Consider the following 16,154-nt stretch of genomic DNA (forward strand, 5'->3'; position numbering starts at 1 on the left):
GGTCATTTCAGGATGAGCAAGGTGAGAATGTCGTGGAACGCCGAACTCTAGGATGGTTCCAGCTCCTGGCAAAGGGTCACATCACGGTAGGTGTGTGAAGGTAGGATAGGCTTGCAGTGACCACTGAGAAAAAAAAGGTGTCGCCTGGCCCTTTTGCGCACAAGAGGAGAAACAGGAGGGGTCCCTTCGGTACTTCTGGGCTGGCTTCGCCGGCGGAGCCCCAGCGCACGTCGGCGTTTGGCGGGAAACACTCGAGCGTGGGCCCTCTGCTCGCGGCCGGGTCGCAACGGTTGGGCAGCTCACCGGCTGCCTCGCGCCACGTCATCGAACAGCTCCTCCTCCCCTCGCTCGAGTCGCACGCGCGGAAGTAAACACCTTGACGTCATCAGGGCGCGTCTTCGCCTTTCCCCTCCCATCTTCCCAGAACGGTGGACGTGCTCACCTCCGCTCTGGGCCAGGTCTATGTCCCGGTTTCCCGCCGTCGCGGGCAGGGCGCCAAGGCGGCAGGAGGAAGGTGAGCGATCAAGAGACCTCCAAGAAGAGCGGCCTTCGGCAGTTCCCATCGCGGATAGAGGTGCGGTCCGCGGGACAGTACGGAGGCCAGCGGGAGTTATGGCATGGGGGTTCTGGGGGGGGATAAAAGTCCGCCTTAGGCAGGCAGAGAAGAGTAGGGGGGGAGGCCGCAGCGTTCTTGTCGCTCTCCAAGCCGGAGGGGAACTTTGCATCCAGTGAGGACTTTGGTCTAGAGGGGGGCGGTCCCAGACCCAAGTTGGGTGAAAACCCTGCTGGGGGACAAAAAAGTGAACCCCAACGCCGAAACGCGTTCTGCTCTTAAATGGGCTCATAAAGCCTTTGTTCTCTACCCATCCATTCCCGCCTCCCCCCCTCCGCCCCTTCGTCGGGCCGCCAGCCTGCCTTTGGGTACGGTATGAGGGAGCCAGTTTCCAGGAGCCAGTTTCCATGGTTACCCACCACTTGGCCTTCTGGGATATCAGTCACTCGGAACAGGGACCTAACTTGAACCGTGAATCAGAAGCAAACACAGGTGGCTTTTAATTCAGCTGAGAGTTTTTCTGCTGTGTTCCAGGTTTTGGTCTATTGTTTAATAAAATTGGGTTTTGTGCTTCTGTATAGGTATGCTCGCAAATACATTGCCTTGTGCTAGGCTTAACTTTGTCAGATACTTTGAGTCATGCATTAGCAAATGCTCAAGTTGATTTCACTAAAAAGTTGCTCTGGGTTTATAAACCCTCGCTTGCAAATTGGATGTAGGTGATTTAACTGAAGAGTCATGGGTTGATTATTTCCAGCCCTGAAATTCTATTGTCATTCCCTTTGCAGTTTTGGGAGATTGAATGAGAGATATCTTTACAGGCCTTTGAATTGCACAATTTTTCCCCCTGTCATTACAGAAGAGAAAGGATGCACATCACAGGAGGGAGGAACTACTCCAACTTTTCCTATTCAAAAACAAAGAAAAAAGCTTATTCAAGCTGTGAGGGACAATTCATTCCTTATTGTTACTGGAAATACAGGAAGTGGTAAAACAACTCAACTCCCAAAATATCTATATGAAGCAGGTAATTTTATTCTGGGAAAATATTGGGAGTACTTTAAAAATATCCTCTTAAAAGCTAATAGGACTTCTGTATTACACAAATGCACATCATTTGCTTTACAGTCCCAGTTCTTGTCTTGGCACGCTGTCCCTACATCTTCCTTGCCTTTTTACGGTCTTATTTCAGATTAGTTGAAATGGCATTTTCAGTTATCATAATAATTCCAAATAGAATTATAGGTAGAAGTTGATTCTGTGCTATAGAATAAGGTTGTCTTGCAGTAGACTGTTGACCACTGGTACTGAAATAATTTTCCGAGGGAAGGGATATATTGATATCTGCTGCTGACATTAGTATTTCTTGGTTCTATCTCCAGAGTGTTATCAGGTAACTGTTTATTCCTTGACTCTACTAACACCAAGCCAGCTAACAAATTATCCTTACGGTGTCTTTCCCTTCAATACGGTAAAACTTTCTATCATAAGGTTGGTATAGAGCAAAATTATGTTGGATATTATAAAAATTTCGTAGTGTATATTAACTTACTCTAATGCATCAAATCTAAGATGCCGTCTATTAAGACATACCACTATTTTACATACTATTAATAAAAAAAATGCCATCAGTTATAAGATGCATCTCCCTTTCAAAGATATTAAAATAGTAAAATATGCTTGTAGAATCTATGAAAAGTGGTATATTTAAACTTTTGTGGCAAAGTTAAATCCATCTTAGGAAGTGTGTGGAATTTTATGGATTCCTACGGGTTAAAAATTCTTGGCTTACTCTTTAGAGTAAATCTTTAGACTGAAATTGAAAAAAATTAATTAAAATATATACATTTAGAACAGCTATTAATATGTAGTCTTATTTTTAATTAATACTTAAATTTCCATGGTGCAAATGTAATACAGTGTGTTGTTAATTGGCAGAGTTTTCTTTTAGAAACACTTGAACAGTTTGTATTGATTGACCAGAAACAATTTAGCTCTAATGGGAAGCAATTGTTAACATTTTTGTGTTTTTTTACTTCTGGTTTTGATAGGGTTTTCACAACATGGTATGATTGGTGTGACTCAGCCACGAAAAGTAGCTGCCATATCTGTTGCTCAGAGGGTTGCTGAAGAAATGAAATGCACTTTGGGATCCAAAGTAGGATACCAAGTTCGTTTTGACGATTGCAGCTCTAAGGTACAAAAGTTTTGCTTGTATTTAATTAAGTACTATAAATTTATAGAAAGAGTGAGAAAGTGATGAAAGATTTTGACTTCAAAATTCCATTTATATTTTAAAGAAACAAAGCCTCAGATTAGAATTAATTTGTGTTGCCCATTGTTAATGCTCTAGTCCTGGGGTGTCTAATTCATCCCATTTTCTCCCTTCTCAATTAGTTTATGTGACAGTTATGTTGATTTTTCACAGGACTGTCATGTGTTTTCGCTGTAAGGATCCTTGGCATGTAACTTACATTTGTATTCTTTAAAAATATTTTTTATTGCAGTAAAATGCACATAAAATAAAAGTTACCATTTGTATTACTTTTAAACCATTTTTAGGTGAACAATTCAGTGGCATTAAGTTCATTCATAGTGTTGTGTAACCACTACTGCTATCTATTTTCAGAATGTTTTCACCATCCCAACCAAAAACTCTGTATCTACTAAACAGTAGCTCCACATTCACATCTCCCCGCCCCTAGTCCCTGGTAACTTCTATTCTGCTTTATGTCTCTATACATTTCCATATTCTAAGTACCCTGTACAAGTGGAATCGTACAATATTTTGTCCTTTGTGTCTGGCTTATTTCATTTAGCTGAAGTTTTCAAGGTTCATCCATATTGTACGGTTATATTCTTGAAGTCAGTGGAAAACTGACAGCTTAATGAACAAAGTCATTGATCAGGTATTTATTGAGCATCTTCTGTATTCATGGCAATAGTTCATAGTTACAATTTATATTCCTTCAGGATTTCTTAATCCTGTACCAGATACAAAACAATCTCTGATTTGCCTATGGTCCCTGATAGGAATGGCCATCAACAGTGGCAAAGAATGACTCCCCAAAATACTGTCTTTGCCTTCCTAGTGGTCACTGCTGGGGATTTTTCTTTCTTTATTTCTTCCTTTGTTTTATGGATATCATTGCTGTTAACTCCTCCTCTGGACCTTACTCTCAGCTTGTTTTTTTTGTTTTTTTTTTTTTTGGCGGTACGCAGGCCTCTCACTGTTGTGGCCTCTCCCGTTGCGGAGCACAGGCTCCGGATGCACAGGCTCAGCAGCCATGGCTCACGGGCCCAGCCGCTCTGCGGCATGTGGGATCTTCCCAGACCGGGGCACGAACCCGTGTCCCCTGCATCGGCAGGCGGACTCTCAACCACTGCACCACCAGGGAAGCCCTCTCACCTTGTTTTAATTCTAGTCGACTGACCCTATTTTTGTAGCAGGAAAGTGGTCAAGGAAGAAGAGAGTGAGAGAAATGGTGCACCTACCTTTTCTCTTGAGTCCTCTAAAATAGCAGCTGAGACAGGGAGATGAATTCCATTTCATTATTGTTTTCCCACAACTTGCTCATCTGAAGTCATTACATTATCTTAACCACTTTCCACTGACTTCATTGTATTTCCTTATTGGTCACTTTTGTTTGCTTTATTCCAGAATATTCACCTTAGTTCCTTATCCCTGTCTCTGTATAGATCACAAGTTTCATAATTTACCATCCATGTTATTAGACATGTTATTAGACTATTTTATGTACTCTTATTTCATCAGATTAGTTTGGTCACTTAATATCTGTACATCTGAGGGGGAAAATTTAGTTTGCAAAGCAGGGATGAATTTCTGTGATTTTATTTTTATGTATATGTTAATGTACCCTGCTGTTTGAACATTAGGAAACAGCAATCAAATACATGACTGATGGATGTTTACTGAAACATATCCTGGGAGATCCAAATCTTACCAAGTTCAGTGTCATTATATTGGATGAAGCCCATGAGAGAACTCTAACTACAGTGAGTATTTTACTGTATCGGTTATTTATTAGACAGTTTACTTCTTTTGGGTAGCTTTGTACTGTATAGTGAATTGCCTTCTCTTACTTACATTTTAATCTATTCAAATGGGAATCCTTTGGTTAGGAGAGCAAAATATTTAAAATAAATTGGTTGTTATGTACACTTGTGACTTATTAGAAATTTACTTTTCTTTCAGGACATCTTATTTGGTTTATTGAAGAAGCTGTTTCAGGAGAAGTCTCCTAATAGGAAAGAGCATTTAAAGGTCGTAGTGATGTCAGCAACTATGGAATTAGCCAAGCTCTCTGCATTCTTTGGAAATTGTCCAATATTTGATATACCTGGAAGGCTTTATCCGGTCAGAGAAAAATTCTGCAATTTGATTGGTCCACGAGATAGAGAAAATACTGCATATATTCAAGCGGTATTACTTGGCATCCTTTTTATGTCTTTTCTGTATCTATGATTCTAGTTGATTGAATAGTTTGATAATTTATTTGCCTCTATTATTTTAATGGCAGCCCTCATAGGTCCTAGGACTTTTAAAAAAAAAGATTTATTATTTATTTATTTACTTATTTTTGGCTGTGTCGGGTCTTAGTTGCAGCACGCGAGATCTTCATTGAGGCACGCAGGATCTTTTGTTGTGGCATGTGGGCTCTTCTTTGTGGTGCACGGGCTTCTCTCTAGTTGTGGTTTGCACGCAGGCTCCAGGGCACGTGGGCTTTGTAGTTTGCAGCACGCAGGCTCTAGTTGAGGCATGCAAGCTCAGTAGTTGTGGCACGCGGGCTTAGTTGCCCCGCGGCATGTGGGATCTTAGTTGCCTGACCAGGGGTTGAACCGCATCCCCTGCATTGGAAGGTGGATTCTTTACCACTGGACCACCAGGGAAGTCCCAGGTCCTAGGACTTTCGAGAATCAAGTTTAATTCTTCTGTGGAACTAGGGGAGGTGGTGGTGGGGGGGGGGACTGTATTTCCACTAGCATATTATGCTTGTGTTTCTTGCTTTAGATTGTCAAAGTGACCATGGATATCCATTTGAATGAAATGGCTGGAGACATCTTGGTTTTTCTGACTGGTGAGCATTCAGTACCAGGTTTAAAAATTTTACTATTTGTACGAGGGAGCGGGGCACCATGATACAGTGTTACCTTTGTTGGAAAATCTAGGCTCTACTCATGTTATCCTAGCCTTTTATGATTTTCTGAGTAGTTTTAGATATTATATCTATTACAAGATATATAAGGTAATTCTACACTGCCCTAAAAACCATGAGTCTCATTAGTAAACATAGGTAAAATACACTGACTTATAGTAGAAAGATATTAAATGGTAAAATATTAATATTTTTATTACTCTATCTTATATAGAGCTGTTAACCACACTAAACAGTCCTGGATCTGAATGATTAATTTCATTATTTCAAAAGACATACTACTAGCTCCTTTCTTCTTTGAGTGGTGGGATGGTACTGTGTGGTAGCAGTACATAAGGTGTAGAATCCATGTCTCATAGACAAGCCTTTTTTGGAGGTCAAAAATAGAATAGTTAAATCTCAGACTAGTGTGATTTTTCAAGTAGCGGCATCTTACTAACAGATATGAGTAATTTCATGGCTCACCTCCTACACTGCCTTGTACCCCTGTCAGAAGTGAGACATTGTAACAATCTCTTAGCCTTTTTGAGGTACTTAATTAAGCATTTTGAAATACACCTAAATGTAGTATCTCCTGGACTAGCCTCCCCTATGGTAATGATTAACTTTATTGAGTCTTCCTCAAATATACCATATTAGCAAGATGAAAGGCTTTATGATTATAAACATTTTTATTCCTTTAGAGATTTAAATTCCTTGGAAACTTTCTTCTATTTTTAATTTTATTATTGTTGAGATTGAGTACAATTTATGTGTTCATCTACCTTAGATCAAATGAGAGATTTAAAATAACTATTATGTAAAACCAATATTAATCTAGAAGGGTTTTTTTTTATTCTTAAATTAATTTTGCTGTTCAGTTGCTGACATTATTTTCTCCCCTCATTTCAGGTCAGTTTGAAATCGAAAAAAGTTGTGAGTTACTTTTTCAGATGGCAGAGTCTGTTGATTATGATTATGATGTCCAAGATACCACTCTAGATGGCTTGCTAATATTGCCGTGTTATGGATCTATGACAACAGGTAATTCCTCACTAGAACAGAAAATTTGATTTTTAAAACTTTTCATTGAATAATAACATGTATACAGAACAGTGTTCAGATCTTAGGTGTTTAGGTCAGTGAATTTCACAAAGTGAACTCACCTTTGTATCCAACACCCAGATCAAGAAACAGAGCATTAGGAGAACCAATCAGCATCCCTTTGAGAGAAGTGATTTTTTTTTCTTGAAATCTTTTCACATTCACTTTTTCAAGACCTTGGACATCTATCCCCCTTACTATTGTTAAGAGTGGCCTATGTCTTATCCCAGCAGAACAAAAATATTGTTGGTAATTTTTTGAAATTAAGGCTATAATTCCTTGATAGTAGTACCATAAGTCAAATCTGATTTGCCACTGCCACGGAATTTCTAGAAATTTTATATATCCTTATATATCTGAAACAAACCAGTGGATTGTTTTCTTTTTATGTAGCTACACACATTAGTCTACTTTTCAAGTGCAATGTTGTTCTTTTTTAAGTTCAAAGAGCAAATGCAAACTCTTATCATTCTATTTGTTCATAATATTGTTGAATGAGGTTTAGAATTTGTTTTATAAAACTATTTTATTATGGAATTTGACTGTAAAAGCAAAGGGAAGTTAACCTGCAGCCTCCTATTTGAAGTTTGATTGGGATTAGCATTTAATGTAATGCAAAAAGCATTTAAATGTTTTTATATTTTACGTGTAGTTTTGTTTTTGTTGAGTAGGTGGTTCTTATCCTTATATTAACGAAAAATGTTCAGGAATATATGTGTTGGTAAATAACCATAGACCATGTGCTATTTTGGAAATCTTTTTTGTGATGATATTGGGCCCTTGCTCTCAACATTGAGACCTATTTTAGATTTTTACATCTTAAAGGGAATTTGTAGGGTCATTATTAGATATTTAATGTTCTCATTGTTTTTTTTGAGATTTTATCTACTAACTTTTATAATTTACTTTATAACTGATAAGATAATTCAAAACCTGTTGCAGTTGCTTTGTTGTTAACTATTAACAATATATATATTTTTTCTTTTTCTATATAAAGTAAATAATTTCATTCTTTCCATTTTACTGCCATATTGAAAATAATGTTCTCTATCTGCCATTGCTTCTTGATTATCTTCCTGAAATTCAGTTTTTGTACTATTAAAGGTTGCTAGTGTGCTTCCCTGGTGGCGCAGTGGTTGAGAGTCCGCCTGCTGATGCAGGGGACATGGGTTCGTGCCCCGGTCCGGGAAGATCCCACATGCCGCGGAGCGGCTGGGCCCGTGAGCCATGGCCGCTGAGCCTGCGCGTCCGGAGCCTGTGCTCCGCAACGGGAGAGGAAAAAAAAAAGAAAAAAAGAAAAAAAGGTTGCTAGTGACCTCCTGTTCCTCAAATACCATGGCTTTTTTCTATTTGTATTTTGATTTTGTGTTAATATAAGTCTCCTTAAATGCTGTTGTTTAGGATAATTATTTGGTTCTCCTGACCACTATTTCTATAAGGCTGCTGTCTTCCCACCCTCCCTGGCCTTTGTTCCCTTCCGAATGTGACTGTTCCCTAAGGTTTCCTCCTTAGCTTGCTGTTTTCTTAGAATTCTCTGTTTTGGAGAGGTTGGCTCCTAGGATTCATCTGTCACTTTGTGATGACTCCTGAACGCTGTCTCTAGTTCAGTCTCCTGCACTCTAGACCTGGTGGGTCTCACAGGGCTTTCTGGTCTGTGCATCCTAGATCATACAATCCAAACAAGTGGCAACTCCTACAGGTTTTCTTTTACCTTTATCTTGTCCAGATCACTCATTTTTCTTTTTTTTTTTCTCATTGTCATCATTAGAATTGGGATCCTCAGTTTGCTTTCCTGAGCTGTTAACATATCCTGCTAACTTGTTTTCCCTGATTTAATCTACCATCCTACCTGCCATGATAAACATAATCTTCCAAAAGCACAGCTCTGATTCTGTCAGTCTCCTGTTGGGTACCTTCAGCCATTTACTATTGCCAACTGAATTATAATGCGAACTTAATAACTTGGTATTCATTATCCTTCCAGTATGACTTCTACCAGCTTTCAGCCCTAATTCCCAGTGTATGTGATTTTCTTTGTTGGTGTATATGCGTAAATGGTAAAGATGTGGGATTGGGTGTGAGTAGAGCCATTATTAAAGGGTTTTGTTTGTTTATTTTAGTTTCCCTTCTGGTTCCAAGGACACTGTAAGGGTGAGCTACTGGTGATCCATTATGATCATAACAATATTTATTGTAGCAGTTTATAACAGTGCAAAGAGGCATTTAGATGGAGCTGATGAGGTACTAAGTAATGGGTGAGGTGGAGTTGGATGAAGTAGGGAGAGGGTGGCAGGTTCCTGGGATCTAAGGCTTTCTTTCTAAGCCTGGTAAATACAATATAGCACTTATTTTCTTTATTATTGCTACTTTGGGTTGTGGGGAGAGACACATAACATTATCATGTTATTTCCTTTATTTCCTGTTAGCTTCAGGAACAGAAAACTTGCACTTGGGAGTGAGGAGAGGGAAGAAGAGTTTCCTGCTTATAGCCTGGAGTGAGGGGGTACAAATGGACCTAGGTTTAGTGAATAAGTAAAAATTATGAGGTGGATATTTTATATTTGCTCTTATTTCTGGGCTAGCCATGAGGGTGGCTGACTGTTTTAAAGGGACATCTTAAAATACCTCCCTACTTGACATAAAAAATTCTCATCTGTCAAATGTGAAGAGGTGCTGTGGTATCCCTTGTACTACCAGGGTCATGTGACCCTGCTCCCTGGGCTGAACTCTCCCAAGCCCCAGCCTTTGCAGTGTTCACTCAAACTCAAAATGTAAGAGAGATTTTTGATTCCTTTTCTTCCCACAACATTTTTGTGACTCTGTGTTTGCTCTTTCCTGAACTTGTACTCCCCCTTTCCCTTTTATTCTCCCCTTTCACTGGTTGAAATATGCTATTTTGTTTCACAAGTGCAACCAACTCCATAAGAACCTTTCCTGATTTCCCTCCTCACAGCTGGTTTTTCTCTCTTTTTCATTTGAACCTCATTGTGCTTTACTGTATCTCTTGTGGCACTTAACACATTTATCTTGTGTTACGATTGTCTCATCCCCTCTATGAGATTTTGAACTTCCTGAGGACAAGTACTAAACACTGAAAAAGTCCTGACTAAGTATTTGTTAAATTGAGTTCCAGATTTTTTACTTTCTGCTGGATATTCTATTAATGTCTTACACCAAACACTATGTCTGAACCTTTTTCTTGTTTCTCTCAAACCTTTTCCCTCTTCTGACTTCTCCCTTTTTGTTTAGGTCTTACACTCCTTCAGGTTGGTCATGCATTTAGGGAAAGCTGAACCCTCACAAAAATTTATGAACTGAAATATACCTGTTACTTCATAAGTGACAGTTATTTGCATGGAATTAGACACTTTTAGCACTGACGTAATTATCTAATTCAGTGCTTCTTAGCCTTTTGTGGAGGGTGGGGATCTCAGATTTTTATTTTTAAGTAATGAAAGCCTGGCTGTTTTTCTAGAAAAATGCACATATACCCATATATATATATTTGCATAATCAGATTTTTTAATTTTACAGATAGAGGCTAAGTGATGTTCCTGAGGTCACATGGTGAATCTACATTTGATAACTGGTTATTTATTCAGTAGTGGAGAATCTAACAGTACATGTGTTTCCAGAATAGATGAAGAAAAGGAGAGGAGTTTTACCTTGGATTAGTGTACAACATTTTAAAAGGGGAAAACCTACTCATTCAGATTATTGCATAAATACAAAAATAGTTTTTTTTTCTTCTGCTTGCAAACCAAAGCTATTACTTCAATATAGCAAGTACCAAGTGTCTAAGATAGTTTCCTTAAATGTTAAGATTAAAGATGTGGGGGAATAAGGCTAATGAGTTTCACATAAAAACTTTTAGTCTATGTGGAGTCTCCCCAAATGGGAAAAATTTTCTTTTGTCTTAAAAAGAAATATATACTTTTTAAAAACAATAAAATCAGCAAAGAAAAATAAACTTACTCAGATGCCACCAACATGATTAAGTGATAATCAGTATTAACATTTTGAGGCATATTGTTCTGACCTTTTTATTTATGCATTTAGATATATTTTATTGTTTAGTGTTTTTTTTAACAAAAATGGATTTATTTTACATATGCTCCTTCATTTTTCTTTTTTGCCCTTTGTAGAAGTTTTAAAAGTATAGAAAAGTACAAAAAAAATCCATTTTCCACTATGCAGAACTAATAGTTGGTGTCTCTCTTTTAAGAAAAATTACTCAATTGAGGGAAAATAATACAGTTTCATTATAAAGAATTCAAGCAGTGCACAGTTTTACAAAGGTAAAAGTAAAGAAATCACCTCAAACTCCATCCAGAAATAACCGTCTTTAACATTAGAAAAAACATTATTCAGATCTGTGTGTGTGTGTGTGTACATATAGAAGGATAAGTAAGTAGTTAGATAGGTTGACAAATACTTTTTTTAAGAGAGAGATTATACTATTAGCTGCTTTTTAAAAAAGTATTTAATTTTACTTGAAGGAATTGTTAACTTCAAGAATATCTTTCTTTACCACATGAGATAATATTTTATAAAAGAGTGCTTTAAAGTTTAAAAGGATGAAAAATATTAAGCTGAAGTTAATATCTTCTTTTTAGACTATATTTGATTGGAGATCTTATCTGTTGCCTGATTTGAAAGATGAGCACTTAAGTACTGATATTCTTCTATATCCTCCCCTTCTGATTTTTGTTAGTTATTTTTACATTGTTCAGTTGTATTCAGTATTTACTATCAATCCTTTTACCATGGTTTTTCCATTCCTAAGTTACTTTCAGTTAATTATAGATTGGCTAGATTTTAACCTTTTTTTTTTTTTTTTTAATAGAAGAGCTCTTGGGTGTTATTTTTTTTTTGTAGTTCTTTTGTTTAAGAATGTCTGGCTTTTGCCTTTATACTTGAGCTACATCTTGGCTGGGTTTTATGTTCTTGGGTCACACTTTCTTTTCCTTAGAACTTGGTAGACGTTGTCCAGTTGTCTTCTGGCATTGAATGTTGCTGCGGAGAAGTCTGAGGCCAACCTGATTTTTTTCCCCCTCCTTGTAAGTGATTTGCTTTTTCTGTCTGATTGCCTGAAAATTTCTATTTTTATCCTTAAAGTTCAATAGTTTTTAATTAGAATATTTTTTGGTGTTGAGTGTTTTATAGTAAAATTTTCCTGGAATTTTATGTGCTCTTTTTAAAAATCAACTTTATTGAGGTATAATTTACATACAATAAACTGTGCCCGCTTTAAGTATATAGTTCAGTGAGTTTTGACAATGTATATACCTGTGTAACTACCACCACAAACAAGATAAATTATTCTTAGTTGCTCTTTTGATCTGCAAATTCAATTCTTTATTTCAAGGAAATTCTCTTGGGTTATATCTTTGTATATAACTCTTGTCTATTTATTGGTTTCCTACTTCAGAGTTACCAATTATTCTTATGTTGGATTGCATGTCTTCCATATTTTTTAGCATCCTTCTAGTTACTTTATCTTTTCAACTGCACTTACTGATTATCTCAAGCCTTTTCTCTATGTCAGAAGTTTGATTTCAGCTGTATTAGTTAGAATTCTCAAGATATTTTTGACTTACCCAAAAATGACTTTGGGGGCGGGTAGAGTTTGAGCTGAGCAGTGTTGTACCTCTTTTATTCTGTTCCAGAATCATCTTTTTTCCCCCTTTGATTGACAATTTCTGTTTATAGCTTTATGTTCCTTTTATACACATATCCTCTCTCTCTCTCTCACACACACACACACACACACACACACACACACACACTTTCTCTCTCAAACACGTTTCTGCTTTGGGATCAATTTGGAACAAATTCTTTGAGGACGTTTCAGTTGGCCTTAACATATAATATGTCACATACATGTATCTTAGTAGCATTACTCCATTAAGAGCGTTCAGTGGTCTCTCCTCAGTATCCTTATTTCTTGGTAGATTTTGGAAAACCTTTCTGCCTCTTTGCCAATCCCCCCACCACCACCGTTAATTTATACTCTAGTACCTTATTAGGTGCATGGAGGTAATCAGGAGAATTGCTACATCTTAATGAAAATATTCAGTTTCCCTTTTTCTTTGTGGAAAGTGAGAATGTGCTTTAGGATATATGTATTTAACTTTTTCCCAAACCTTTATAAACAAACATAAAATTGGCATGTGTTTATACTTGTGGAATATGGTGAAAGTATGTGGGTAAAATGTAAATGTGAAACAAACCTGAGTCTTGTCAAAACAGCAGTTTCAGGCCTTTTTTTTTTTTTTTTTGCGGTACGCGGGCCTCTCACTGTTGTGGCCTCTCCCGTTGCAGAGCACAGGCTCCGGACGCGCAGGCTCAGCAGCCATGGCTCACGGGCCCAGCTGCTCCACGGCATGTGGGATCTTCCTGGACCAGGGCACGAACCCGTATCCCCTGCATCAGCAGGCGGACTCTCAACCACTGCACCACCAGGGAAGCCCCAGGACTTTTTAATTGACTGTAGTGAACAAAATGATAAACTGAAATTTTGCTTGAACTGAAGACTAAAATTAGGTACTTTTAAACATGGGTTAATTGAAAAACAGAGTTACTCATAAATATGCTCAGACTGGACATTTCTAATTTATGTAAAATTTTAGGGTAATGTGGAATTTCAAAGGTAGAAGGATCTCAATTTATTATTTATATCATGCATTTTTAAATTGATCAATTCATTGAACTTTACTGAGCACTTTCTATGGTCCAGCCATTGTAGGTACTGGGCATATGTACCTACAATGACAATGTACATACCTCTGTAACTACCACCACAAACAATAAAAGAAAGTCCTTATTCTTACAGAGCTACATTGTAGTAGAATAGATAGACAATAAATAATAAATGTATAAACATATAACTTAAACTACAAAGTAGTATATGATTCCTTTGAACCGTCTGAGCTACCTAAATCTAAGAAACACCTAAAAAATAATTTTTATCACTTATGTGTAAGCTGCCTTTCTAGCACTTTTTTTTTTTTTTTTTTTGGCGGTACACAGGCCTCTCACTGTTGTGGCCTCTCCCATTGTGGAGCACAGGCTCCGGACGCGCAGGCTCAGCGGCCATGGCTCACGGGCTCAGCCACTCCGCGGCATGTGGGATCTTCCCGGACCGGGGCATGAACCCGTGTCCCCTGCATCGGCAGGCGGACTCTCAACCACTGCGCCACCAGGGAAGCCCTCTAGCACTTTTTTACTTGTGAAATTAATTTCAGAATGATTTTTAGAAAAATAGCAGCAATACTTGACTTGGTTTTAAACTTGCCTGTCTATATGTAAATCCTGGGCAAGCTACTTGACCTCTCTGGGCTTTAGTGTTCTCATCTATAAAATGAGATAGTTGGCCTAGTAACATAATTTTAAAACTGTGATTGTCTGTGCCACTCCTTTTCCCCTTCATAATAGTTCAACTTTGGTCTGTTTTATATATTGCGAATACATGGATCTTTTTAAAATTTTCTTTGGAAACAGGTTTTGTACTTTATTTAAAAACAGGTTTGGTTAAGATTTTCTTGGCTGCTGAAAAGAAAACAACTTGAGGTTGTTCAGGGAGAAAGAGTGAATTTTCTGAACAAATTTCCAAATATCTCGTGGAAATTGCAGCCAGGCACTTAAAATTTTTCTCTTTTTAAAGGATATATATGTACTTACTGTTCTAATGTATAACATAAAATAGTAAACACATATAAAATAAAAAGTTTAAAAGGATGTTATGAGAAATATAATTAGACATGCTAATGATTTCTTTTCATACCCCAATCGATTGACTTGTATACTCCCTGGAATTATTACTCCTAATTTTTGGATGTCATTGAAATAGATGATCTACCCAAATCGCTTGCTTGACCTCTCTAGCTTAAGTGATCTTTTCCTTCATCCCACCATGGCAACCCCTTCAAAAATTTAACGTTGTAGACTTTGTCATTATCTTCATTTCTGATCTCAGTTTTAAACCTCTTTCTGATGATTACTTCCTGTCTCTGCCAGCTCACTCTTCTGTTCCTAATTCAACAATTTTCAGATTGCATTGAGATTTGTCTTATCACTTATCTCCTTTTGCCTATGCTGTAATCATTTCCTTGCAAACATTAACTCTCTTGTCCTGTTCTCTCCTTAACCTGGCAGGAGGGCAAGTCTGGTCAAATCCACCTTTCTGCTTATTTTACACTCAGGCCTGAGAATTGCCAGCAACCCAGAAATACTCTCTTGTGAACTCTCATGGATGATTCATTTTTTATTCTCTTTAGACTAGCTTTCCTCCATATACACTAGTCACTTCCCTGTGGTTCACAAGTTAATTCTTTCTCTTTGCAAGAAACTGGCTTAATCAAATTGAGCATCTCTTGGACCTTATTCCAAATTCACAGGAGAATGAGACTGGCCCAGTTGAAGGGAGATGTTTATCTTTGGTGCCACAAACTATGGCCAGAGGAGCAAGGTACCATACTATAAGCATCGCTGCTGAGGCCCACCCTTCAGAATGTGTGGATAGTGGAAATAAGGGTGGTGTTACTTGTTTAGAGTTGGAGTGATGAATTGGGCAGACACCTGAAAAAGTAAAAACTGCCTTAGCTAATCAGTCTTTAAAGCATAGAGAGGTTCTTAATCTGTTGTCCATGGATAGACTTCAGAGTCCTAAACACCCTGTTATTTGAAAATTTTTTTTTGTATGTGACTTTTAATGGAGACATATGTGACTTTTAATGGAGACAAGGCCCACAGTTTTTAAATAGTCTCTAAGGGAGCTATGACCTGTATAAAGGACTCTGCTGTAGGGTTTATTTTAGCAGTGATCATCTGTGATGCCATGGATCTAGAGATCTTAATAGTGAAAGATGAGGAGAAATAGTTTTTGCTATTATATTTTGAATTCAAAATAATTAAAGAGTGAAGAAAATAACTTTTAATGAAAATAAATGAGTTTTTCAAAACTTGAGTTTGACAAATGCATGTTGTAAATTAGTATTTTCTCTTTACATATATTTTAGATCAACAGAGAAGAATATTTTTGCCACCTCCACCTGGAATTAGAAAATGCGTCATATCCACCAATATTTCTGCAACATCTTTGACAATAGATGGAATCAGGTATAACTTTAAAATTCCTTTTAAAGCCGAGGAAGCCACTTAGCTAATCATAAAGCATTAAGTTTGTGTCTCTGTGCCCTCCACTAATTCCCTTCTCACTTTTTTAACTTGTAATCACCTATCATATTTTGTAATTATTGATTGCTCTGAATAGGAAATGGAGTAGGAGGTGCACATAGTATTTCTGTTCACACTTTTTTTTTTTTTTTTTTTTTTTTTTT

The 16,154-nt window shown here is 37.5% G+C and overlaps 1 protein-coding gene across 2 annotated transcripts in view; it reads left to right on the plus strand.

Annotated features, from left to right (window-relative positions):
- Positions 1-322: 322 nt before the first annotated feature.
- DHX40 (DEAH-box helicase 40) overlaps positions 323-16,154 on the plus strand; it is a 52,546-nt gene continuing 36,714 nt past the window's right edge. The window contains exons 1-8 of one of the 2 annotated variants that reach the window (XM_029212647.1): positions 323-574; positions 1,413-1,580; positions 2,605-2,750; positions 4,451-4,570; positions 4,770-4,997; positions 5,586-5,652; positions 6,622-6,753; positions 15,834-15,933. In XM_029212647.1, the coding sequence (XP_029068480.1) occupies positions 463-574; positions 1,413-1,580; positions 2,605-2,750; positions 4,451-4,570; positions 4,770-4,997; positions 5,586-5,652; positions 6,622-6,753; positions 15,834-15,933 (1,073 nt within the window). In that variant the 5' untranslated portion in view covers positions 323-462. The remainder of the gene's footprint in view (positions 575-1,412; positions 1,581-2,604; positions 2,751-4,450; positions 4,571-4,769; positions 4,998-5,585; positions 5,653-6,621; positions 6,754-15,833; positions 15,934-16,154) is intronic. The other variant, XM_029212648.1, reaches the window with a different exon arrangement.

The sequence above is a fragment of the Monodon monoceros genome, unplaced genomic scaffold, assembly GCF_005190385.1.
Source record: "Monodon monoceros isolate NGI ecotype Baffin Bay Population unplaced genomic scaffold, NGI_Narwhal_1 Super_Scaffold_9, whole genome shotgun sequence".
Taxonomy (NCBI): domain Eukaryota; kingdom Metazoa; phylum Chordata; class Mammalia; order Artiodactyla; family Monodontidae; genus Monodon; species Monodon monoceros.